This window comes from Desmodus rotundus, chromosome 8, assembly GCF_022682495.2.
Source record: "Desmodus rotundus isolate HL8 chromosome 8, HLdesRot8A.1, whole genome shotgun sequence".
In the NCBI taxonomy this organism is placed as follows: domain Eukaryota; kingdom Metazoa; phylum Chordata; class Mammalia; order Chiroptera; family Phyllostomidae; genus Desmodus; species Desmodus rotundus.
Genome location: NC_071394.1, coordinates 120,443,202 through 120,467,818, shown reverse-complemented (window position 1 = coordinate 120,467,818; position 24,617 = coordinate 120,443,202). Strand labels below are relative to the sequence as shown.

The following is a 24,617-nucleotide window of genomic DNA, read 5'->3' as shown; positions in this document are numbered from 1 at the left end:
GGGGGACCACGGGAGAAAGGGGGTCCATTTGGTAATAGTATATTGTCCCCCCGCCCTACCATGGGTCCGTTCAGTAACAAGAGCAAGAAATTGAAAACTTATTTGAAAACATAGTGAAAGAAAATTCCCCCAATCTGGTGAAGGAAATAGACTTCCAGGGAGTCCAGGAAGCTCAGAGAGTCCCAAAGAAGTTTGACCCAAGGAAACACACACCAAAGCACACCATAGTTACATTACCCAAGATTAAAGATAAGGAGAGAATCTTAAAAGCCGGAAGAGGAAAGGAGAGAGTTACCTACAAAGGAGTGTCCATAACACTATCAGCTGGTTTCTCAAAAGAAACCTTGCAGGCAAGAAGGGGCTGGAAAGAAGTATTTGAAGTCATGAAAGGCAAGGGCCTACATCCAAGCAAAGCTAAGCTATCCAGCAAAGCTATCAGTTAGAATGGAAGGACAGATAAAGTGCTTCTCAGATAAGGTCAAGTTAAAGGAGTTCATCATCACCAAGCCCTAGTTATATGAGATGTTAAAGGGACTTAGCTAAGAAAATGAAGAAGATCAAAACTGGGAACAGTAAAATGACAGCAAACTAATAACTAACAACAACTGGACTTGGAAAACAAAAACAAAAGTAAACTAAGCAAACAACTAGAACAGGAACAGAATCACAGAAATGGAGATCACATGGACGGTTATCAGCAGGGAGGGGGAGGGGAGAGAGGGGAAAGGTACAGGGAATAAGTAGCATAAATGGTAGGTACAAAATAGACAGGGGGAAGGTTAAGAATAGTATAGGAAATGGAGAAGCCAAAGAACTTACATGTACGACCCATGGACATGAACTAAAGTGGAGGGGGATGCCGGTGGGAGAAGGGTGCAGGGCAGAGGGGAAGAAAGGGGAGAAAAAAATGGGACAACTGTAATAGCATAATCAATAAAATATATTCAAAACTAAAAATAAAATGTCCTGAAACATAGATAGATAGCCGCATATAATGAAAAGAAAGAACTCTGGTTGGGGGTGGTTAGGGGGTGGAGGGATTGAGCAGAAAGGAACAAGGACTCACGGGCTTGGACAACAGTGTGGTGATTGCAGGGGTGGGGAGGGGGCATAAGGGGGATAAAGGGTAATGGAAAAATACAATAAAAAAAGTGAAAAAAAGAAAAGAAAGAAAAAAAGTCTGGTCGATCTCACCACCATTGAATTGGGGGAACCTAGTGGGGGAGGGGCTGGCAAGACAGGGAAGGTGGTCACAGGTGCCACACCCCAGGTGGCCACTGGGGCCCCAGCCGGAGAGCAGAGGGAGACAGTGGATCGAGGCTGTCGGTCCCAGAACAGTGGTGACAGCAGAGCAGAACCAAGTGCAAACTAAAAATCAGGGTCCCTGCAGGAGGCCGTCCTCCATGCCTGGCTGACTTGAATTTGCAAATCACATCCCTCTGATGTCTTCTCTGCATCTTCCTCAACCTTGCATTCTCGTATGAATGCAAATTAGCTAAATAGATGTTAAGGATCCAATTACATTACAGTGTGACTGACTATGCAAATAAATATACTCATTTGGAAAAGTGAATTTTATTTATCTAAGATAGTTGAGAAAGAATTGGGATAGCTGGAAACTCTCCATTAATTTACCATAGCCAAGGAGGAAAACCTCAATAAGGCTAGAAAAGCCAGCAGATGTGGTCCAATGGGACCAATCAGGAACAGGAGGCTAGAGCCAAACAGGGAAGGGGTGACGGTCAGGATACTAACTCTACTGACCGGGAGCCACTGGGGAAGAACAGCTATAGGACAGGAAATTCAGATTATCAAAGGCCCACGCTTGCATTTATCAATCAAAATTCTTGGAAAATACCTAATAAAAGGGACACATGCGGGGATTGGAATTTGCTTATGGTTTCTGCTGGTGACAGAATGAAGTATCTCAATCGTTGCAATCCCAAAGTAACAAAGTCCTGAAGTCCCCTTTCTAAGGTGTAAATAAACCCAGTGCTTGGGGACAGCCCTCTGCTCAAATTCTGACTTAATTCCCCCTTCCTAGCAAGAAGTCCATGGACTCGGCACTCAGCGGAACACTCTGTGCGGAGTTTTCATTCGACAGGCTGAGCTACTAGAGGCGAGACAGAACTTGACCCTCAGGGCATCCCTCATGTGTTCTGTTTAATTGAGTGCAGAAAATGCTGACGTGGAAACAAAACCCCAAACTCTCCCTCCCATTTTTTTAATACTTTACTGTTTACAAAGCACAGCCCCCAAATATCTTCTTTGCAACAGCACTGTGAAGTGGGTGCTGCCCACCACGTTTTCAGAGAAAAGCCCTGGGCTCTCAGAGGGAGTTGGCCACGTGACAAGAAGGAGGCAAAGCCAAATGCCCACTCAAGTCCCCTGGGCCCCAAATGCCACGATGCCACAGCTCTTCTGTCTCCCATCCCAAAATGCTTGTTTGGTGGAATTTGCTGTCAGCAGCCTATTTGATATGGAGAGTCAAAGAAAAAATTCTGTCTGACATCTGCCAGTGCACGAACTCTTTTCAGAAGTCTCTTTAAAAAACGAGTGATGTCCATACTTGCTCCTAAGGACACTATTAGGACTGAAACACTGCCTCTTGACACTGGAGTAGTCAGAGGGCTCTGCTCTGCACGTAAGTCGGGCACGCTTTTATAGTCAGAAATAATTTACCGTATGGTGCCTGCTAGGAAATTCGAGCATATGATCACCCTAAATTGTCTTGTCAGAAAGTAGACAGCTCAGCTGTAAGAAGGACACGGTATCTCTCAATAAAGGCTCCCCCTTTGCATCGAGACGATCCTCCAGGATCATTTCCTTTCTTCCAGCTTCTGTCCCAGTATGAGTGGGAGCTTTGTGGGGAGCAGGGTCGAAGCCCCTCTGCTTTAGTTCTCTAAGATTTGCAACCCCATTGCTATTTGGAATAGAGTTCGCACGAAAATGAGCTTTTTTTTTTTTTACCTGTCCAGAGATACTTGTCAAGTTTTTTTCTCCTTTAATATAATTTTTAAAAAATTCTGTACTCTCTGGAGTGGAGAGTAGGATCTCTTTATTTGCCTCTTTTTGTTCTTTGCTTCCAGCAGTTTTGTTTTTTTTCTTCAGTAGTTTCAACCTACAGAAATCAACTTGAATGTTCGGCTTCATGCAGAAAGAAACATCCGCACCTGGCAGCGGCTTCCCTCTGGAATTCCCCTCTCTGCTCAGACCCGGGGATACAAAGTTGCAGTATGGATTTCCTGAAGAGTGGTCTTTTCTCTTTTTGAACTTTGGGAAAACCAATTCTTAGATCTGTGGATTAAAGCCTTAAAGTTCACTAATCTCTTTCTCTCCTTGGAAATTTATATTAAAAAAATTCTTCAGATCATAGCACAAGGTTGAGACACAGCCAAGCAAAATAACCCACAATTGTTTCATTGTTCTCTTGCATGGGAGGGGAGAGAGAAATCAAGTCCTCCCAGCAGATTGTAGAAAAAAATCCACTTAGAATTCTCAGTTAAATGTAAAAGACTTCTTTGGGCAGATGTTTTCCTTTTTAGGAACATTAAATTGTTTCCCCCCTTTTACGTCTCTGGACTATTTTGCCTGTTTCAGTAATCTGCCCATCTGGTTATTTGGGTTAGCTGCTGAGAAGTTGGAAGAACTGTTTTGAGAAGCCGAAAGGACTACTTTGCACACCACTTAAAAAGGCAACAGAAATGGAACGTCCTACCATAAAACTGGTGACCCTAACTGTACCGACAACTCGCTGTAGAAGACACCTCTTCTCTCTGGGTTTCACTTTCCTTGTCAGAAAAACACTGAGATTGGATTCATCCTGTTTTTGACCCCCCATAAGAATTTGGTCAGGTGGTGAATGTCAAGGGTGGTTATTAGCAGTGGCTTGTGCTGCGTGTGTGTTCACCGCACTGCCTGTGTATCACTTCTTTGGACAGGGGCTTTCCTTGGATTCTTTTAAACCTGTGGTATTTGTCTTTTGGCCTTCCAGGAGTCTCAACATTGTTGCAGAATAAATGAATATCTGGAATGGTTTCTTCCTTTAGCAGTAGCATAGCTGGCATTTTAGTACCCTTTCAATTGAAAAAGAATGTTCGCATTTGGTGTCTTATTTAATCCTCAGCTGCTTATTGCACGGTATACTGAAGGTGTTGTACAGAAGACACACCAGCACTCCTACCTGAAAGGTCTAAGTAGTGTCACCTGGGCAACCTAGAAATTTGAGCCATAAGTAAGTAAGCAGGTAGGCAGGCAGACACCCATCCATCCGTTCATCCATCTGTCCGTCCGTCCATCATCCACCCATCCATGCAATCATCCATGGAACCCATTCCCTAAATGAGGGTAACCAGGGCAACTGACTTCCCATATCTTTTTCATCTTCTAAAAATTTTGTGTAAAATGTTTGTATTTAATAAAAATTCACACACACCCCTTTTAGACTGGTGGCCAGTCTATGAATTTTGACAAGTGCATGGAGTCCTTGTCACCAACACCACAGTCAAGATACAGAAGAGAGCCACCACCCCAGCCCCCTCAAAAAAGATTCTCTCTGTAGTCAAGCCCCTGACCCACCCTTAACCCTTGGCAACCACGGATCTGTTTTCTGTCCCTATAGTTTCTCCTTTTCCAGAATGTCACACAGATGGACTCATAGATTTGGAGTCTGGCTTCTTTCACTTAGCATAAAGCATTTGAGATTCACCTGGGCTGTTGTGTAGTTCAGTGGGTTGTTCCCTTTTATTCCAGAACAGTTGTCCGTTACATGGATGTGTCACAGTTTCGTTTTGCTTTTCATTCATGCCCCAGTTGAGGGATATTTGGGTTGTTCTCAGGTTTTGGTGATTGTGAATAAAAGAGCAATAAACATTCAAAGCAGGTTTTTCTTGTGAACGTATATTGTCATTACATTTGCATAAATATCTAGAAGTGGGATAACTAGGTCATATGGAAGTGTGTGTGTAACTTTAAAAGAAACTGTCAGAGTTTTCCAAAGTGGCTGTCCTGTTCTGCATGCCCACAGCAATGTGTTCGAGTTCCAGTTACTCTGGGTCCTCACTCCTGTGTGTTGTGCATGTGTGGTCATGCTGGTAGCTTCGGAGTGTTAAAGAAGCAACAGGCCTAAGCACTTGCACTAAGCCCCGCGCCAGCGAACCAAGACTGAATACCCAACCCAATCACAGTTTCAGCCTCCCCCAGCAATGCAATTTTAACTGGTCAGTCTGGAACTTCCTGGTCAGCCTGAGTGAAGTAATACGCAAAGACCCCTTCCACCCCTCCAAGGAGGAGACCTAAGCTTGAAACTATTCACTCCTTTCCCACCCCCTTTCTGCCTATAAAAACCTTCCTGTGTCTGCAGCTCAAGGGAGCTCCCTTCTGTTTAGTTTCTAGGTGGGATGCTGCCCGATTCACAAGTCATTGAATAAAGCCAATAAGATTCTTAGTATTTACTCAATTAGATTTTGTGTTTTAACAGCAGTATTTCATTGTAGTTTAATTAGCATTTGCCTAGTGACTCCTGGTGTCGAGCATCTCTTCGTGTGCTTATCTGCCATCTGTGTGTCTTATTTGGTGAAGCAATTGTTTCAATCTCGTCCTATTTCAAAAGTAATGCTGTTTATATTCTTATTTCTGCATTTTGAGAGTTCTTTACATATTCTGGAGACAAGCCCTGTGTCAGATTCGCATATATTTTCCCCAGTATGTGGTGTGCCTTTTCGTTCTCTTACTTGTGTCTTTGCAGAGAAGTTTCTCATTTTGACATTCTAATTTTTCAGTGGATTTTGCTTTTGATGTAGTCCTTAAAACCGATTTCTTTGATCCAAGTTCACAAAGATTTCTCCTATCTTTTCTTTTGAAAGTTTAAGAGGTTACCTTCTACATGTTGGTTTATGATCCATTTTGACTTCATTTTGTTTTGATAAGGTGTAATCAAGTTTCTTTTTTTTTTTTTTCAGGTAAATGTCTAGTTCTTCCACCATCACTTATTGAAAGGACCATCCAGGAGAGCCCAGTGTAATTCCAAGTATCCTTATGAGGGCGAGGCAGGAGAGGCAGCATCAGAGGAGGAGATGAAATGAAGAAGCCGAGGTTGGAGTGATGCTGTTGCCGGAAGAGCCAAGGGAAGCAGGTTTTCCTCGGAAGCTGGAAAAGGCAAGGGCCTCATTCTCCCATAGATCCTTTAGAAAAATATCTTGATTTTAGCCTGTAAGATCCATTTTCAGACTTCTGACTGCCAGAACTGTAAGATAATAAATTTGATTTGTTTTTAAGCCACTAAGTTTGTGGTACTATTTTATAGCAGCAATAGAAAACCAATGCAGAGAGCTCCATGGAACTGACTCTCCACGTCTGTCAAAAATCAATTGGCTATTTTATGTGGAACTATTTCTAGACTCTCTATTCTGTTTTATTTTCCTATATGTCTATACTTCTGCCAATGCTACATGGATATATATTTTTAAACCTGCCCCATATTCTCTTATTTTCCCTACTTCATAGCTTCAGGGTATGAAAAGTAGGCCAAAGATAGTGAGAAAGAACCAAAGAGATAAAAGTCACAAAATGACAAGTTACAAGGTAGCCATCTGTATTAGTATCTATGGCCGAGTAACAAATTATTCCAAACTTTGAGTCTTAAAACCACAAACATTATCTCACAGTTTCTGAGGAATCTGGAAGTGCTTAGCTGGGTACTTCTGGCTCAGGGTCATGAGGATGAAGTCAAGCTGTCGGTCAGGGATGTGGCCATCTCAAGGTCTGACCCGGTAATGATCTGCGTCTAAGGTCACTCATTGGCTGTTAGGTGGCCTCATAAAAATCTGTGTCCAAGGTTACTCACGTAGTGGCTGGCAGCTGGCCTGGCTGAGTTCTTCCTGCTCTGGCTTCTCCATTCCATTGGCTGCTGAGTGTCCTTATGATATAGCAGCTGGCTTCCCCAGAATGAGTGAGTGAGAAAGAGAGAGAGAGAGAGAGAGAGAGAGAGAGAGAATGAGAACTCTCACCCAAGACAGGAACCATTGTCTTTTTATAACCTGATCTTGGACACGACATCGCACCCATTCTGTCATCTCTTCATTAGAAGTGGTTCACAAAGTCTGTTCCACACTGAGGGGCAGGGAAATGAAGCTCCACCTCTTGAGGGGAGGCGTATCACAAAATTTGTTGACATACCTTTCAAACCACTACAGTCCACCCTCTGGACGCAAATTATTATAGTCCTCGCACATGCAGAACACGCCCACCCGCTTGTCAAGGGCCCCCAGGAGTCTCATTCCATCATGGAGGCAGCTTGGAGTCCAGAATCTTGCCATCCAAGTCTGGTCCAGGAGGGAAGAGGGTCCTCAGGTGTAGTTCCTTAAGACCAGCTCCTTGTGCCCCTAGCCCCTCAACACACAACGGCGAAACACACACAGGATACCTGCTCTAGATATTCCTGTTTAGAAAGGGGGGAGACAGGAGGCTTGAGGTAGTGCGTGGGCTGTGGCAACTCGGATTGCACTCCAGTTGTGAGTTCCTTGGTTAGGTCTCAAGGGCTAGGAGTCACTCTCTGGGATTCTGGACTCCCCTCCTTGAGCCCTTGGTCCTGCCTTCTCTGGGAATCTTCCCTCTTCGCAAAAGCTAACGTGTGCTTGCTCCATTTTCCTAACCCAAGTTCATAAGGATCTCTCCTATGTTTTCTTCGAAAAGTCTAATAGTTTTCCATTTCACATCTTAGTTTTTGATCCACTTTGAGGTAATTTTTGCACGCAGTGTAAGATATAGGTCTTAAATAATTTTTAAAAATTAAAAAAAAATTTTTGCACCTAAATGTCCAATTGTTCCAGCACTATTTGTTTTTAGGAACTGTTTATTTTCCATCGATGTCATTTCCACTCTCTGTGGAAGAGCCTGTGGAAGAACAGCTTAAGAGTTTTCCTACAGCAACTCGGAGCAACGCTGTGCGGACTGTTCTCGGGGTAGCTGGGAAAGTCAGCGTTGTTTGTTGAAATGCGGCAAGAAGAACCCTGTGCCAATTTCCAGACTAGGCTTTGGGAGACTGTGTGTGCTTCCCCTCTGTGGGACCCTCTCAGGGCCGTGAGAACAAGCCCAGGCCAGGCTGCTGGGAGAGGAGAGACCCTGTGGATGAGGGAGATCAGTCGCTCCAGCCAAGGCCATGCCAAACCATCCAGCCAATGGTCAAATATGGGAGAAGATCGATCCAGGCGGGATCAACGGAGTAAAAATTAATTCAGGCTTTCTGGGAGTCATTTTGTCACATAAGCCATAGTTTAACATACGTATGCAGTTTGACCCAGTATCTTATTCTAAGGAAATAATTTAATTAATGTACAAGCTCATTTAAAGAGCATTTTTTATAACAGCAAAAGTTGGAAACACTTTATTGTACTTCAGTAGTGGAATGATTAAATCGGGGTGTGTGTACATGGTGGAATATGCCAAAACTGTCGCGAATGGTGATACAGCTCTAAAGGGAACTGTTTGTACTGTATAGTTCAGTCAGTGAAGCATGTTAGAAATCATTATATATTGCCCTGGCCAGTGCGGCTTGGTTGGAGCATCATCCCGTAATCAAAAGGTTGTGACTTCAATTCCTCAGCAGGGTATATAAGGTTGCATGTTCAATCCCCATCTGGGAGCGAATGATCCCCGTTCCAGGTGTGTAGGGGAGGCAACCAATTGATGTTTCTTTCTCATATGGGTGTTTCCCTCTCTCCCTTCCTCTCTCTAAAAGCAATGAACAAAAATGTCCTTGGGCGAGGATAAAAAAATTTAAAAAATCATTATATGTTTTATAATATGAATCCACTTTTGAATAAGACAATATACAATATAAGAACAATATTTCTGCATAGAAAAGTATCTGGCCCTGGCTGATGTGGCTCAGTGGATTGAGTGCCGGCCTGTGGACTGAGAGGTCGCTGGTTCGATTCCCAGTTTGGGCGCATGCCTGGGTTGCAGGCCAGGTCCCCGGTTTGGGGGCTTGCAGGAGGCAACCAATCGATGTATCTTTTGCACACTGATGTTTCTCACCCTTGCTTCCCTCTCTCTAAAAGTAAATAAATAAAATCTTTAAAAAATTAAAAAAAGAAATAAAAGTGTATGGCAGGACGTATATAAATTACTAGTAGTGGTTTCCTCTGGGGAGATGTTATAGATGATTTTTTTTTCCTTTCTACATTGTACCTTTGTGTATGTGAATCTTTAAAAATAAACACCCATTTTAATAATTTCCACTCTGGAAAACGTTAATATAATGTGTATATATAGCTGTACCGCAAAGTCACACATGGCCCTTGATTTCCGTGGATGTAACCCTCAGGGTAATTCTAATGGAACCGCTTGCTCACAGGATGACAGGTGTCCACACTCTAAGTGTGGTGTCTTCACCTTCCCACTGTGTGGTAAAGTCGTATAGACATACCACAACTGAAGTTCAGGCGGCAGGCTCTGTGAGCAAGAACATTGAACTTGGGAGTCAGAAGACCTTGGTTCACGTTTAGTTCTGGCTTCTCCTTTCTGAGTTTCTGCTTCTTTCAGTAAAATTGGGGTTCATTTATCAAACAATAAACACTTATTGAGTATTACAGCATCCAGGCCCTGTGGCTGGTGCCAGGGGCCCAAGCTCCCGCCCTGCTTCCCTCAGGATAGTGATGGGAGAATCAGTTCCTACATGAACAAAAAATATAACACGAAATGGAACTCCAGGCACCGAGCGGTGCTTTCAGCAGTTTCATTAAGTAGAAGGCACGCGACTGGATCCATCATGAGGCAAGTGGTAAAACACAATGGTTCAGTAGAGAGATTGACTGACTTCGATCCTGGCTCCACCAGGACTTGGGGGAAATTGCTCAACATTCCTTTGAATCAGCTTCCAGTCATTCTGTCTACATTTATATTTTTCTTAGTGATTTATGCAATCTGGGTGAATTGAGGAAATAAGGCCTTACATTGGGTATATACGTTTTGCAAATATTTCTATCACATGTATTCCAAATAATTATGCCAATTTACGTCTTCTGGTTTCAATTTGTTTTCTCACATGAAGACATTTTCTTCTCCAAAGATAAAACTGCTAGTATCGTTTCCTTACTTGTTCTACTAGAGTAGGTCAAGGGCAGCTTTTGGGAAAAAGTGCCTTTTAATTCAAAGCCCCATCGATGAGAAGCACCAACCAGGTGAGGAGAGTGGGAAGGAGTGTTGTCGGCAGAAGGAATAGTGAATACTTCATCTCTCCTTCATTCCTCTCTATTTGCCTCTTGCTGACCTAACGTTCTCGGCCATTCCTGATCCCACAAGGATGGCTTGTTCTCAACCCACTCTGGTTGCTGTGGTTTGAATATTTGTTTCCCCCCTAAATTTATATGTATAAATCCTGATGCCCAATGCGATGACGTGAGGCGGTGGGGCCTTTGGGAAATGCCGAGGTCAGGAGGGTGGGGCCCTTATGGATGGGATCAGTGCTCTTTTTCGATAAAAGAGTTGGCACAGAGCTCCCTCGTCCCTTCTGCCCTGTGAGGATACAGTGAGAAGTCTGGGCTCTGGAAGGGAACTCCCACCAGAACTGACCCTGCTGGCACTTTGGACTTCCACCCTCCAGAACTCTAAGGAATTTCTGTGTTTATGAGCTACCCAGTTGGTGGTATTTTGTTATAGCAGTCTGAACAGACTAAGACACTGGCCTTAACAATTCTTTTCAGCTTAGCTCCTTCCTCCTCCAACTGGACTGTCTTTGTCAAGGGTTTCAGTTTTTTAGTCCAGAGTGAGAGTTTGCTGCCCCAGCTCATCCAGTCACAGGCTGGCTGGGCAGGGTGGAGTAATGGTGGTAGGTGTTAGATAATATGAAATAAAATGATGGCACTTCCTTTTTCCAGGAGGAGCTTAGCTTGGCAGTCTCCCATCAAAAGGGGTGTTGCTTTGGCACGTGTGACTGACATTTATAGTTCACCTTCTCAGTCTCTGCCAGCGAAGGACTTCATGGACACCCGCAGACCGATTAGTGTTTCAGCTAGTTTAGGCCAAGTTACGCTGTGGTATAAAATGATCCCTAAAATTAAGTGACTTACAACAAATATTTTGCACGTGTGACATGGCTAACGCTAACTGGCTTGGCTCTGCTGTATTCCAAATGTCTTTTCATTCCAGGACCCAAATGAAGGACAGCCTTTATCCGGAGCAGAAGGAAAAGAGAAAGCTGGTGGAACCACACAATGGCTCTTAAAGCTTACGTCTGGAAGTGGCAAATATTACATCCGTTCACATTCCACTGGCAAAGCAATTCCGTGACCACATCTGAGGTCAGTATGGAGGGAGGGTACCTCTGTCATGGGAAGAGGTGATAAATATTTTGAACAAATAAAACATTTTCACATAGTTCATCACAGTCAGTAGTATCATTAGGAACATTTTGCTGGTGAGAAAACTAAGGTCAAAGATGTGAACTCAGCTCTGTCTGGCTCCCAAGTGGGTTATTTCTACCATGCAATCTGTTTGGGGGAACTTTTATACACTGTGTAGGCACCCGGAATTGTAATTTATTCAGGGGTACATTCACTTCTCATCAGCCCCACAAGCTTCTCCACGAAAATTTCTAGAGCTAAACCACCTTTGAATGTTTCCTTGAAGGATCTGAAGCCAGAGAGGGGTCGGGCTTGGCGAACTGCCCCCATGAGAGCTGAGTCTATTTCATTTAGTAATTTTTTAAAACTGTTGAATTATTTATCTGCTTTATGAGTTTGTAGATCCTTGAAACAGCAATCACCCATCAATCACCCTGTTTTTGTTTTCTTGTGTGTGTGTGGTGTGTCTGAGCTCCTTAAAGCTATTTTCTAGGTAATTTTAGACATTTCAGGTTGCATTGGATATTTATAGTCACAAAAATCATTAGTGACGTGGGGAGAGCACGAGCCATCTGCTTTTGCCAAAGAGCACCAGTTTTACATTGAGAAATCTAGTCGCGGTGGGGGTGGGGCTGAAATTACAACCAACACAGAATGTTTCACTATGTTTGTAAATATCTGCTGATTTCAGTGCAGTCTTGCCGGTTTTGGAGCCTCTGGTTCCCAGCTGCTTGGTATAACACGTGTAGGTGCTGACTTACTGGGCTTACGTGTCCATAAGGGTTGGGGTTATGGTGGGCAAGCGAGGTGTCTCAGCCACTCAATTTAAGGAGGCATTTGCAGGAATCTGAATTTTCTTGCCTTACTCCAGTACCGGCCCTTGGTGTCCATTTGCTCCGCAGTATGAAAATGCCTCTGGAAACCTTACCTGTAAGAATCACCTGCCCTCCCGTCCCCTACTGGACACGCAGGAGATCCCGGAGGACCTTCTGCCCTATTACTTTCCTCCATCAGTGAGGCTCATTTCCAAGTTACTGTGTATGTGGGTCTGGCCCAGGCTTGGGCCGGGAGACAGAGAGGGAGTGTGCGTTTGTGCTTAGGTTAGGCCGGGCGGGTCCATATCCGGGTGGACAGGGTGGGTGGGGCCGCCGTTCCCACCAGGTCCCGAGGTGGGTTGGGGGTGGGGAGTGACGCGCAGATTCCCTTTCACCTCTTTGGTTCCGAGAGGGGGCGGCAGAAGAAGCACCAAGGGTGGAAAGGGCGTGCCCACCCTGCGGATCTGCGACCGGGAGCGCCCCCAGGCTCCGGGCTGGAGCGGCCACTAGGACTCAAAAGAAAAGCTGGAGGAACTCGAAGACCGCTCGCCTAACCCGCCACCCATTCCGAACTTGCCAGGGAAACTAGTGCGGAGGGAGGGGCCGGGGCCCGGGCCGTGGCGGGAGGAGGGGCGGCCGCAGCTGCATCCAGCCCCGTTGGCTTCCTTCCCAGCTCTCCTTCGCCTGCCTCCTCCTCCTCTTCCTCCTGTATGAGTCAGGCATTTCCCCGGGACTTGGAGGAGCCACGCGCGGCCCGGGCGCCCGGTGCTGTAGCAGCAGCAGCCGCCGTCACCGCGTTAGGAGCCCCAGCGCCAGGGCTGCCACCGCGGCGAGCACCCGAGTCCCGGGCGCTCACGAACCATGGAGAGGGCGGCCCAGGGCGCAGACGGCGGCGGGGGCAGCAATAGCAGCAGCCGCAGCAGCAGCCGCGCCACCTCCGCGGGCTCCTCACCCTCTTGCTCCCTGGCGGGCCGGGCGGTCTCCAGCCGGTCGGCGGTAGCAGGGCTCGTTGGCGGGGGCAGCCGCAGCAGCCCAGGCTCGGTGGCCGCTAGCCCGTCCGGGGGAGGCGGCCGCAGGAGGGAGCCGGCGCTCGAGGGCGTGCTCAGCAAATACACCAACCTCCTCCAGGGCTGGCAGAACAGGTAACGTGCCCGCCGCCCGCGCCAACCAGCGCCCCTCCCTGCGCGCTGCTCAGTGTGTGTGTGTGCGTGCGCGATCGTACCACCGGGTGCTGTGTCCGCCTGGGTGTCCTTTCTGCGTTCCTGCTGCTTTCCAGGTGGGGTGCCCAGAATGGGGCGCGCCGTGGCCCCACCCCAGGGCTGCACCGCAGTGGCAGGCAGGGAGGCGAGAGCCTTGGTTTTCTTCTGTACTAGCACCTGCAGGGACTGGAGTGTCAGGCGCAGCGCGCTGATCCCCGGCCCTGCCCGCTAGCGGTTTCCCGCACTCCTGAAGAATGGTTGAAAAAGGGAGGCAGAGGGGGAGTGCTTTATACCAGGATGAAAAGCGCTAATACATCTGGTCTTATCACAGCAATTCTCTTCATAACTTAGTTCATTTAAAACTTCAGTGTTTAAAACCACCACCACCACCACCAAAAACCTGCCACTTATCCTGGCGCCTTCCAGCCCGCGTGCTACCCTCTGCCCAGTTGGTGGCTTGGAACCTCCAGTCTCTGCAACGGAAGTTTAGTTTTAAAAAGAGAAAACTTCCCCCCTTTCAAAATGGACAGTTTGCTATTTTAATAATAATAATAATAATAACAATAGCCCCCACTAGGCGCCTTTTGAAGTTGCCTGCTCACTACCCTCACAGTTGTGAAGCCCACTGTGGACACGTGTCCCGATGGGGGTGTCGAGGGAAGGGGCTCCCAGCACCCTTGGGTGTGGGTGGTGTGTGCGCTGCAGTAGTCAGGACAGACGGGACTACTTCGAAGGATCAGGTGTGATAATGCTGGTCACGTTATTTTACCAAACAAGCCAGAGGCGAATACAAATGGCCATGTCTGGAGAATGGGGCTCTTTGGAGAGGTGGTTTGATGAGATCTCTTTGTCCTGTCCTTACAGCCCTTGGATGTTAGGATTTGGGGTTCTTAGGAGTGCTTGTAAGTTTCGAATCACACTCGGGGAGCTGTACTTCTCTGCTGGTGAGACTAGATTGCTTGGTCAACTCTCCCGGTAGATGGTTTGTAAATGTTAAGATTGCTTCCAGCTGAAACCTATCAGGAAGTTATTTGCATACAATTCAACTAGGAGGAAGATGACTTCCGAAGTTTGGAAACTGAGTTGTTTCTATATTGATACTATAGATAGAGACCTTTCCCCGTGACCGGGTTTCCTTGGAGATCTGCTATGTTGTGGAAGCTGCACTTTAACTTTTAATTTTTTTTGTTTCTCAAAATAGCCCCAGTATGTGCTCCTACCTCTCCCATTTCCACTTAGATTCTTGAAAGCCAAAAAAAAAGAGTGCCTAGGACCAGAGAGATAGGATGACTACATCTGATTTCGGTTTTTGGTAATTGTGTCTCCTTGATGGCACCTCAGGGTGCTTGTTGGTGACAGCATTTTGTTTGTATGTTGGGCAATCACTTTTAGTGCTTTTTTCCAAGTAGCTTATGAGGGCAACAGAGTTCTTACCCTGGATTGCAGTTATCTTACTTGGGGACTCTCTTGTACGTGCAGTGTATATCAAAGGATTTATTCTTGGGAGTCGATTTAGGAGGAGTTGGAGTAAATCATGCCTTTGTGTAATTTAAAATCCACTAGGGTATTTAGGTGGAGGCAAGATTGATGAGGCAAAATTAAAAATAATACAATAATACATGTAGTAACACCTACATGATTGCAAGCTACCTCGGTGAAATGTGGTAGCGGGTACACTGCTGAGGTCTCAGCTGAGGTGGTTATGGCGGTCTGTACCCGCGCACCATTGCTTGTTGTTCTTACCCACAGAAGACTCCCCATTCTCGCAGGCTACCACCAGCTCCCGAAGCACTGTCTGTTTCTAATGGTCAGTGTCTCAGCATTGGGGTTACGTTTCCCACGTCTGTGTTCTCTGAGCAGGGCCGAGGTCCGTTTGTGGTCTGGAGAAGATTTACGGTGGTTCTGTGATTGTGCACTTCCACCTTCTTGAGGGGTCTTGGAGAGGCCGCGCTGGGTCCGTGAAAAGGAAGAGGAGGATAAAGAGAGGAGACCTCAAAAATGTATGTTTAGTTTATGAATCTGTTTGTTTAGAGACTATTTGATGGAGGATCTGCTTTGTGCCAGGCACTGTTCTAGAAGCCAGAGCTACTCCAGGGACCAGACATGTGGGCATCTTCTCATGAAGTAGTGGAGGAGACTGAGAATTAAAGGAGCCCACACTTCCCTAGTCCAGGGCAACGCCTTGGTGCAAATAGATGGGCTGACTGGTTTGGGTTACCTGCACGTAGGGCCTTGTGGCATCTTCCTTTGCCACAGCTCTTTTCAAATGTCCTGCAGTTAATGACAGTCTCTAGCCAGGAAGCTCTTGGTACTTCCATGCTTTGGAAGTACCACGCCCTACACACCGATCACCCACAGGCAGTTTTTAATCTGGTGTCCTCTCCCATGTCCTCAAGTCGCTGCACAGCTTGTATGTGAACATCCAGTGTCATATTCTGCCTTAATTACTTGTAGCACTCTCAGCCCTTAGGAAGGCAGTTTGGGCCAGAACACAAAATACACGACAGGGGGTGACAGGAGAGAAAACTTCACGTTGTTGGATGCACTCAGCCCAGCACATGTAGCTCACACTCATTGGCTGAAATAGTCGGAGCATGGGGAAAATACACATTGAGGAGTTTCTGTAATTTATTATTACAGTTATTTAAAGTAAATACTTCAGATGTGATAGCACGGTATAGATTACAGGAGGGTGTTAAAGAGTGCATCTAAACAACTGAACAAAAGTTTTCAGAAAGTAACGTGCTAGGAAGATTAAAAAATGGTGAAATAAAAGTGTAGAGATAATTTTGTGTGGATCTAGTGTCTTTACTGGAATTCACATTAAAATTTTTGCATTGGTTGATTTGAGAAAGAGAGAGAGAAGGAGGGAGAGAGAGACATTGATTTGTTGTTCTACTTATTCATGCATTCATTGGTTGCTTCTTGTATGTGCCCCGACCAGGGATCAAACCACAACCTTGGTGTGTGAGAACATGCCCTAACCAACGAGCTACCTGGCCAGGGCCTGAAATTCACATATTAATTGAATTGTCTGTTCACCCATCTTTTGGTTTTTGTATAGAGTGAACCAGGTCAGGGAGTGAAGAGCCTGAGGAAGCTGGCCAGTGCCAGGTCCCATAGCGCCTTGTAGGTGGGGGAAGAATTTAACAGTGTGTTTTGGCAGGATGTTAGGCGGGGAGGAGACATGGTCTGATTTACGCTTTAGAAAGTTCTCTCTGGCTCCTGGCTGTGTGGAGATGGGATTTTCAAGGGGCCAGATTGGGAAGCAGAGATACCAGTTAGGAGCCCAGCATGGTGATGCAGGCAGCAGGTGCTGGGGGCTTGGACTCAGGGGACAGGGAAATGGAGAAGAGAGACCGATTTGGAGCGGGGAGGGTAGACATCGCTGATGGATTGGCTGAGGAAGTGAGAGGAAGAGGGGTGGATGAGAGCTCTTGAGTGTGTAGGCCTGAGAGGCTGGAGGTTGACGTGTCCTTTTTGGAATTGAGGGTCACAGTGGAGGAACATGCTGGTGGGTAGGATGGGGTGCAACCAAGAGTTCCATTTGGGTTGGGTTCAGTTTGAGATGTCTGCACCCACTAACAAATTGACTGTATGAACTCTCAGTTGCCCCACGGCTAATTTTAGTCTCAAACCAAAATGGAACTACCTTGGATTTGCTTATAATATCAAGTGTTTGAGGGAATAATTTCTAATTGGATCTAAGAAGTGATATTTAAATTGGAGGGTCTTCATTGCCGTTCAGTTTGTGTTACTTGCAGAAAAGACCCTGCAAGTATGCAGCCAGCCTCCAATTCTTTTTTTTTTTTTTTGGCCATGGGTGTGGTTGTGAGAACACAGGAAAATCCTGAAAAGCAAAGCTTGAATAGGATAAGGTAGAGGAGTGTTGGTGAAAGAAAACCCCAGGCCACCAGTGAACATTTATACGGAAAGTAAGAGCAGCGTGGGCTCCAAGTCAAATCCTGACATCAACATTTAGCACGCTCACCTTGGGCCAGTTCCTTAATTGCTCTGGGCTTCCGTTTTCTCGTCTCTTAATGATGAACGTGATGTTGCTCTTGCCCTTCTCATTAGTTCAAGGTGAGGATGAAATGGGGCTACTGGTATATCAGGGCCTGAGAGCAGTGCATAGCAGCATCCAGAGAAGTGGTAGCTCTTACTGCGTCTTCAATTTGCCCCTTCTTCAATGGACCCTTTCTGGTCCATAACATTCTTGGCTCATTTTCTGAACACTGCGGTTACCCTGGGGCCCCCACTAACGTAATTATTGCAGAATTCTTTGGAGAGGAGGTGACGATCTGTTTTGAAGGCATCATTGTAAAACTCAGCCTAAACGTTTACGTCTCGTGGGAAGTGACCTACCCCCTCCTCCAGCCTCTGGTCCCTGTCTCCATTCAGCGCTTTATTTCCCTCCGTAACACTTACCATCACCTGACATGCTCAGTATTTTACTCTTTTGTCTTTTGGTACTGGATAGAAGCTTCCTGAGGACAGAGAATACTTTGATTTGTCTTGTTCACTGCTGTATCCCCAGTAAGGGCTCAGTAGCATTACTGAATGAATACGAAAATGAATCAGTGAGAGAGAAGAAATCAAGCTGGCACTTGGTTCACTTTGGCCAGTGTTAGCTGTTATTATAAATCGTGGTTCTCTACCTGCTCTTAGCCTTGTCCTTGAGTTCATATGCTTATCATTTGCTCTGTTCTCTGCAACCAGCTGTCTTTTCTCTTCTGGGTTGGAAAGGCTGCTTTTCTTGTGACTTAGGGGCCCCATCAACCCGCCTAGTGTGGGCCTTCGGTGACCAAATACCCAGGGCTTATGTTCAACTCGATCTGCATTAACCGCACGCTCGGAGAACGCAGTGTTTAGCCGGCAGACATGACTTCTCAGGGTTTTGGGACCCCTTGGCCTCTTAAGAAAAGTTATTGGGGGCGTACATTAACCTTTAAAACCCACTTAAATGAAAATGAATGCTTTTTCGAGTATTCCAAGGATTTTAGAAGTAATTGATGATACCAACTTTGAAAAAAAAAATCACTGCTCTGGATTTCGTGTTCTTGCCAACCTCAGAAGTACTCACGTCTTGCTTTCTGGGTTGCCAGGTTGTTCTGAGTCTGCCCAAATCCTTCAGGGACACTAGACTTCTTTTCTCCTTTCTGTTTTTGTCAAGTATAGTTTACACTCTATGTTCGTTTGTGTTCGTTTCAGGTGTATAGATTTCTTCACTGACAATAATAATAAAGGGTGGTTGCCTAGGTTACGAATGAGCATGTAATAGCATATATTTATTCACTTACGGTTGAATATTGAGTACTTGCCTTGCATTAACCACTTCCTGTGGGATCCACTCCCGCTGCCCCACCCTTTTGAAAATGTACGTGTATTTGAGGAGACATAAACTACATGATTACCATGGTTTTCCTTGATGGGTGGGATTGTGGGTGATTTTTATATATATATGTATATTTTTCTACCATGTCTTTCCCCTAAGGTGAACTTGCATTCATGCTGAAGTTCGAAAACATTTTTTGAGGAAAAGAAGAGCTGCTCACACCTTTTCACTTTAACTCTGAATAACCGAATTTTTGAGGGTACATTTGAAGTCCAACATACATTCAGAAAAGTACACAATTCCTAAGTGTACATAGTTCAGTGAATTTTCAGAAATGGAACACACTAAATAAAGCAACAGCAGCCCCCCGCCCCGCTTAGTTCTCCCATAGGATTTCTGCTATCGTGACTCTGTGAACTCAGGCTCCTCGGACTCTTTTTGAATTTCATACCGTACAATATGTGGTCTTTTGTGTCTGGCTTCTTTCTCTTTACGTGGGTGAGCCCCACCCCTGTTGTCGCGTGTAGTGGAGGTCTCTTAGTTTTCCACCGCTGCTTCGTATCCCATTATGTGAATGTACTGAATACGCTTATATCTATTGTAGATTGACATTTGAGATCGTTTTGGGTTTTGGCCCCATGCGTTTTAGAGCGCAAATGTATGCATTTCTGTGGGTGTGTAGTTACGAGGGGAAATACCGGGTTATATACTGTTTGCACACGTCCAGCTTATTTGATGCGGTTTGAGAATTCTCCAAAGTAGCTGTATCCGTTAACAATCCCAGCAGAGGTGTATGCGAGTTCCAGGTGCTCCCTGTCCTTGTCCACACTCCACATTGCCTCTGGTTTTTGTTTTGGCCAGTGGCGTGGGTGTCTGTGGTGGTATCTCATCGTGGTTTTACGTTGCCTTTCTGTGATGGCTAATGAAGTTCAGCGTCTAATTTGTGTGTTATTGGGCATTTGAACGTTCTGTTTTGTGAGGTGCTATTTAAATCCTTTTCCCATTTATATATAGGGTATCTGCTCCCACTGCTTTGTAAAAGTTCTTAATATTCCCTGGATAGGAGTCCCTTGATGGTGTAACATGTACAGAAGGCAGGTATCTTCTTTCACTCTGCATCTGGGTAAACACAAATTCTTAATTTTAAAGTAGTCACATTTTTCAATTTTCCCCTTTGTGACTGGTTCTTTTTGAGTCCTGTTTAGGACATCTTTGCCTACCATCCCATCGGAATCAGGGTATTCCCTGAGGTTTTCTTTTAAGAAAAAAACCCTTTTATTGAATGTTTCCTCCAAGTTTGAGTTGATATTGGGGACATGTAAAATGTTGGCAGAAGCAATACTGGATTTAAGGTTTCCAGTCTGTATTAGTTTCCTTTGGCTGGTATAACAAAGGGCCACAAGCTTGGTAGCGTAAAAGGACAGAAATTCAAATTTGCTCTTGCTGCCGCAGGCCAGAAGGCTGAAGTCAGTTTCACTGGGCCGAAATCAAGGTGTTGGCAGGACTACACTCCCACCGGCTACTTAAGGGGAAATGGGTTTCTTGCTGCTTTCAGCTTCTGGTGGCCACTGGCATTCCTTGGTTTGTAACTGCATCCCTTGAGTTTCTGCCTCTGTCTTCATATTGCTCTTCTCTCTGTGTCAAATTTCCCTTTCTCCCTCTTAGGACTCCTGCGATTGTGTTTAGAGCCCACCCAGATAATCCAGGATAATATCCCTAGCTCCAGAGCCTTAATGTAATCACACGTGCCAGGTGCTGCAATCTTTGCTGAATAAGGTAACACTCACAGGTTCCAGGGATCAGGAGGTGGACATCAGGGGGTGGGGAGATGGCATTCACAGCCTCCCACACAGACATAGTTCTCAGTCATAATCTCAGCTCTCTGTCTCCCTTCCCCATCCACCTTGCCCACCATTCCGTGGTTGCCATGGTGACAGCCATCTCTGTCCTGGAAGGGCTCAGGTTGCTGTCACGACTGTAAGTGGGCTTGTTAGGAAGCGTTGGTGGATTCATTCATCTCTGTCTACTAGACAGACCCCTTGGGCACATGTAAGGTAGGTGATACTGTGAGGGAAATTGTTTCTAAGGCCAGTATGGAAACCTAATTTCCCTTAATGGGCAAGTGAGAGTTTCTTCGGGGGCTCGTTAACGCTTAGAGAAAGCAGCTTTGGAAGTATACGTGATCATCTGTTTTCCATTTTATCATCGGAATACTCGTTAGCCAGAAGACTTTTTTTTAAGGTATAATTAACACACAGTAAAACACACAGGGCTCGGGCATTCTCTTTGATGCGTCTTGACACTGTTTGTACCACGTAATCACTGCTCTAAAAGGTACAGAACCCTTCTACCCCCCTCGCCCCAAAGTTTCTTCCGGTTAATTCTTCTTCCCCTGCAATCCGTTTCTGATTTTTGTCACCATGAATTAGTTTTGTCTGTTCTTGGGTTTCATATAGATGGAACCATATTGGGCATCCTGTTTGGAGTCTGTTATATTTAGCCCAGATAATGTCCGAGATTTGTCCATGTTGCTGCACCTACCAGTGGTTCCTAAATTGTTTCTTTTTGTTGTTGAGTAAGTAGTACATCCTGTGTCTCTCCCACAGCTTATTTATCCATTTACCTGTAGGTGGACGTTGGGGTTATTTCCATTTTTTGCTACAAAAATAAAGCTGCTGTTTATGTACCAGTCTTTATGTGGACATATGCCTTCAATCCTCGCGGGTAAACACCTAGGATTGGAACTGCAGGGCCCCAGGGCAGGTGCGTGTCAAAACTCCCAGTGTTTCCAGAGTGGCTGGACCTTCCATTGCACAGTCCCACAGCAGTGCACAAGCAAACGGGTTGCTCTGCATCCCAGCCAACCTCTCTATTGCTACCTGGGGAGCTTTAGGAAGGCAGGGACTGCCTCTTTCTCGTGGGAGTCACACGGCTTCCAAGAGGGGCCGTCTGTAGGAGCATAGGCTCCAGCTTCGCCTCCTGTTTGCTGCATGACCTTGGGCAAGTCACTTCCCTCTTTGGGCCCTGGTTTCTTCATCTGTAACACGACACTCACCTTGCAGTGTTGTGAGGCTACTAAAGGCACCAGGCCCAGCACCTTGCTTGACGCACAGTAGGTCCTCAGCAGAAGTTTGTCTACTGGGAGTCTTGTGTTTTAGACAGACCAATGGAACCTAGGGAACAAGTCGGTGGTCATTTTGGACCCAGCTGTAGCAAATATGCAGGTATTTCTTAGCTCTTCCTCCCACTGCTTGGGGACCCAGGTGACGAATTACTTGATTTGCATAGGGGTGACCAGCTGCATTTGCTGCTTAGCCTGTGGCTCCTCCGAGTCTGCTCTGGAGGTCAGTTGTTGGAGAACTCTGGGAAGAAAGGAGAGATGCGGGCCTTTGTGTCCTGAAGGGAGGATTGAAATGATGGCGCCGGAAACGTGGGAGGCTTTCTCTGCGCTGCCTGGCTCCTGGCTGATGTGAGTTGGGGCCAGTCCAAGACAGAATTAAAAAGGAAACCATCCGGAATTTGATTTTTGATAACCCAGACTGGATCGACTATGGTCACAGCCCAGAAGGAAAGTGCTTTATTTGTCCCTCATGCAGTGATAGCAGTAGTGACAAAATTAGGGAACACAATACAATCCTAAGGGCAAAGAAGGCATTTTAACTTTTGCATGTGGTGCTGTAGTTTTTAGAGGACTCTTTATGTTTTTATGTGGTTTGGTCCCTTTCTATAAATATTTTGGTGAGAATGGAAGCGTTGAAAGGTGGCCTGCATTGGTTTTTAATAACTCTTCTCCAGGATGTGTTGTTTCTCTGCAACCCCTGTCACGTGACCAGTGAACAATGAGAAGAGGCTAGTGCGTGAGATCGCGAAGCCCCCTAGGAACTAACGGAAATCAGGCTCTCCCTATGTGTGGTGGGACCGGGGTCTCTGCCCAGGCCCCTTGTTGAAGGGAGTTGGATGCATCATGTGACAGATGCAAAGGACCCTCCGCTGGGTCTTTTGGTGGTTTGATAGAGTCTGTGCAGAATTGGGAAACTTTCTGGGTCCTGAACGAGCTGGCAGCATCAGCCCCCACACACCCTCCTCTTCATGTGTGACCAGACCTGGCGGGGTGCTCGGGCCCCACGCATGTGCTGAGCGCCTTTTGCATACACGCCGAAAGCCCTGTGAGGTGCGGGAGGCCCCGAAGAGAAAGCTCAGGTCCCGAGGAAGAGGCTGACAGTCTACAACAGGGCTGAGCAAACTTTTTCCGTAAAGGACCAGGCAGCTAATATTTTAGGCTTTGTGGGCTAGAGTCTCTGTGGGCATTACTCAACTCTCCCACTGTAAACAAGTGGGTGTGCCTGTGTTCCAATAAAACTTTTATTTACAGGAGCAGGTGGTGGGCTGGACGTAGTCCGTGGGCTGTAGTTTGACCATCCCTGGCCTGAAATGACACCCAGACATCTCAATCAGTAGTCACGGCAGCCTAGAGTGGTTGCTACGAGCACCCATTCTGCAGTCCAACACCGTGCTGAATCCTGGCTCTGCACTCAACTCTCTGTGTGACCTGGCACAGCTCTTCGACCTCTCTGAACCTCAGTTCCTTTGTCTGTGAAATGGGGGTTATATAGTGTCCGTGTCGTAGGGTTGTTGGAATCGACTGAGAAGCTGGGTATAAAGGGCTAAAGACAGTGAATGAAACAGAAAGCACTTACTAGACGCAAGCTGCTATTATGTGTTATGATGGAGGGAGGGGTCAAGGAAGCACCTGGGAGTGAGAACACTAAGTCTGTTTGGGGGGACGAAGAGGAAAAAGTCTCAGGTGATGGAAGACCTGGGATGCTGAAGAGAACGTTTCATCATGCAGACGAGAACTTGGGGACGGCGTTCGTGGTGGAGGGCTGTGTAAGGACCGAGGTCTGGAGGAGGCAGGAGAAGAGGAGACTAGTTTGGTATGGCTGGAATGCAGGTTGTGTGTGGAGTGTGGCCAGAGATGAGACTGTAACAGGTTCACCAGGCTGTAAAAGGCTACTTTAGGAAGGTTGAGACCACAGACCTATGATGTCAGTGTTACCAGAGGGGAAGAGATACTTTTCCGGGCCCAGGAAGCATCAGGCCCTTTACATGTATTATCCAGTTTAATCCATAAAATGAGATGGGAGGTGTTGCAGATCTACCTACTTTCCCCTTCTAATATAGTCACAGGACCCCAGTTTTTAGCCAGATGCAGGGTTGTCCTGGATAAAACTGTGTGTGTACTCCTCCTCTCCCTTGCAGCCAGGGATGGCCATGTGATTATATTCTGGATAGAAGCAGAGTTGTCACATACTAGTGTCCTGGAACTTTCTTTGTACCCTTTCTTCTTTTTTCTTTCCTTTTGGAGTACCAGACGTGTGGCTAAAACTGGAATATAGACATGATGGCTGGAATTCCAGCAGCCATCCTGAGCCTCTGAGGACTTTGTTGATCAGAACTACCACCTCACAAATCCTGGGTTGCCAGCCTCTGGAATTTTCCATGATGGGAGTAGTAGGCCTCTTTTTAAAGCCACTGTTCATAGCCAAATCTAACCCTAACTCATGCAGGTAGAATCTTGATTGTAAAGGTGAAGTAACTGAGGCATAGAGTGACGTGAGTTGCACAGTTAGTAAGTTGCAGAGCCAGGATTTGCCTCATTCCCAAGCATGTTTTCTTCCCACTAGTCTAGAAAAAACTTGGAGATTTTCCATCCCCTCATTTTACGGAGGGTTTTGCCTCAGGGTAAGCCAGTAGCAGCTCATTCCAGTGCAAGATAATCATCATTTTGTTTATCTCTCACTCTCTCTGTCTTCCCTGTGGCCCTTCCGAAGAAAGAGCCCTGTGTTTTAATGAGTGATTTTGTAGATGAGAAAATCTCTTTCTGTGAGTAGTTGATGTCCGGGGGTTCCTTCCTGGTCAGACACCG

At 46.1% G+C, this 24,617-nt stretch overlaps 1 protein-coding gene across 2 annotated transcripts in view; it reads left to right on the top strand.

Annotated features, from left to right (window-relative positions):
* Positions 1-12,546: 12,546 nt before the first annotated feature.
* Positions 12,547-24,617, top strand: part of OSBPL10 (oxysterol binding protein like 10) — a 236,330-nt gene continuing 224,259 nt past the window's right edge. The window contains exon 1 of one of the 2 annotated variants that reach the window (XM_053929549.1): positions 12,547-13,299. In XM_053929549.1, the coding sequence (XP_053785524.1) occupies positions 13,019-13,299 (281 nt within the window). In that variant the 5' untranslated portion in view covers positions 12,547-13,018. The remainder of the gene's footprint in view (positions 13,300-24,617) is intronic. The other variant, XM_053929548.2, reaches the window with a different exon arrangement.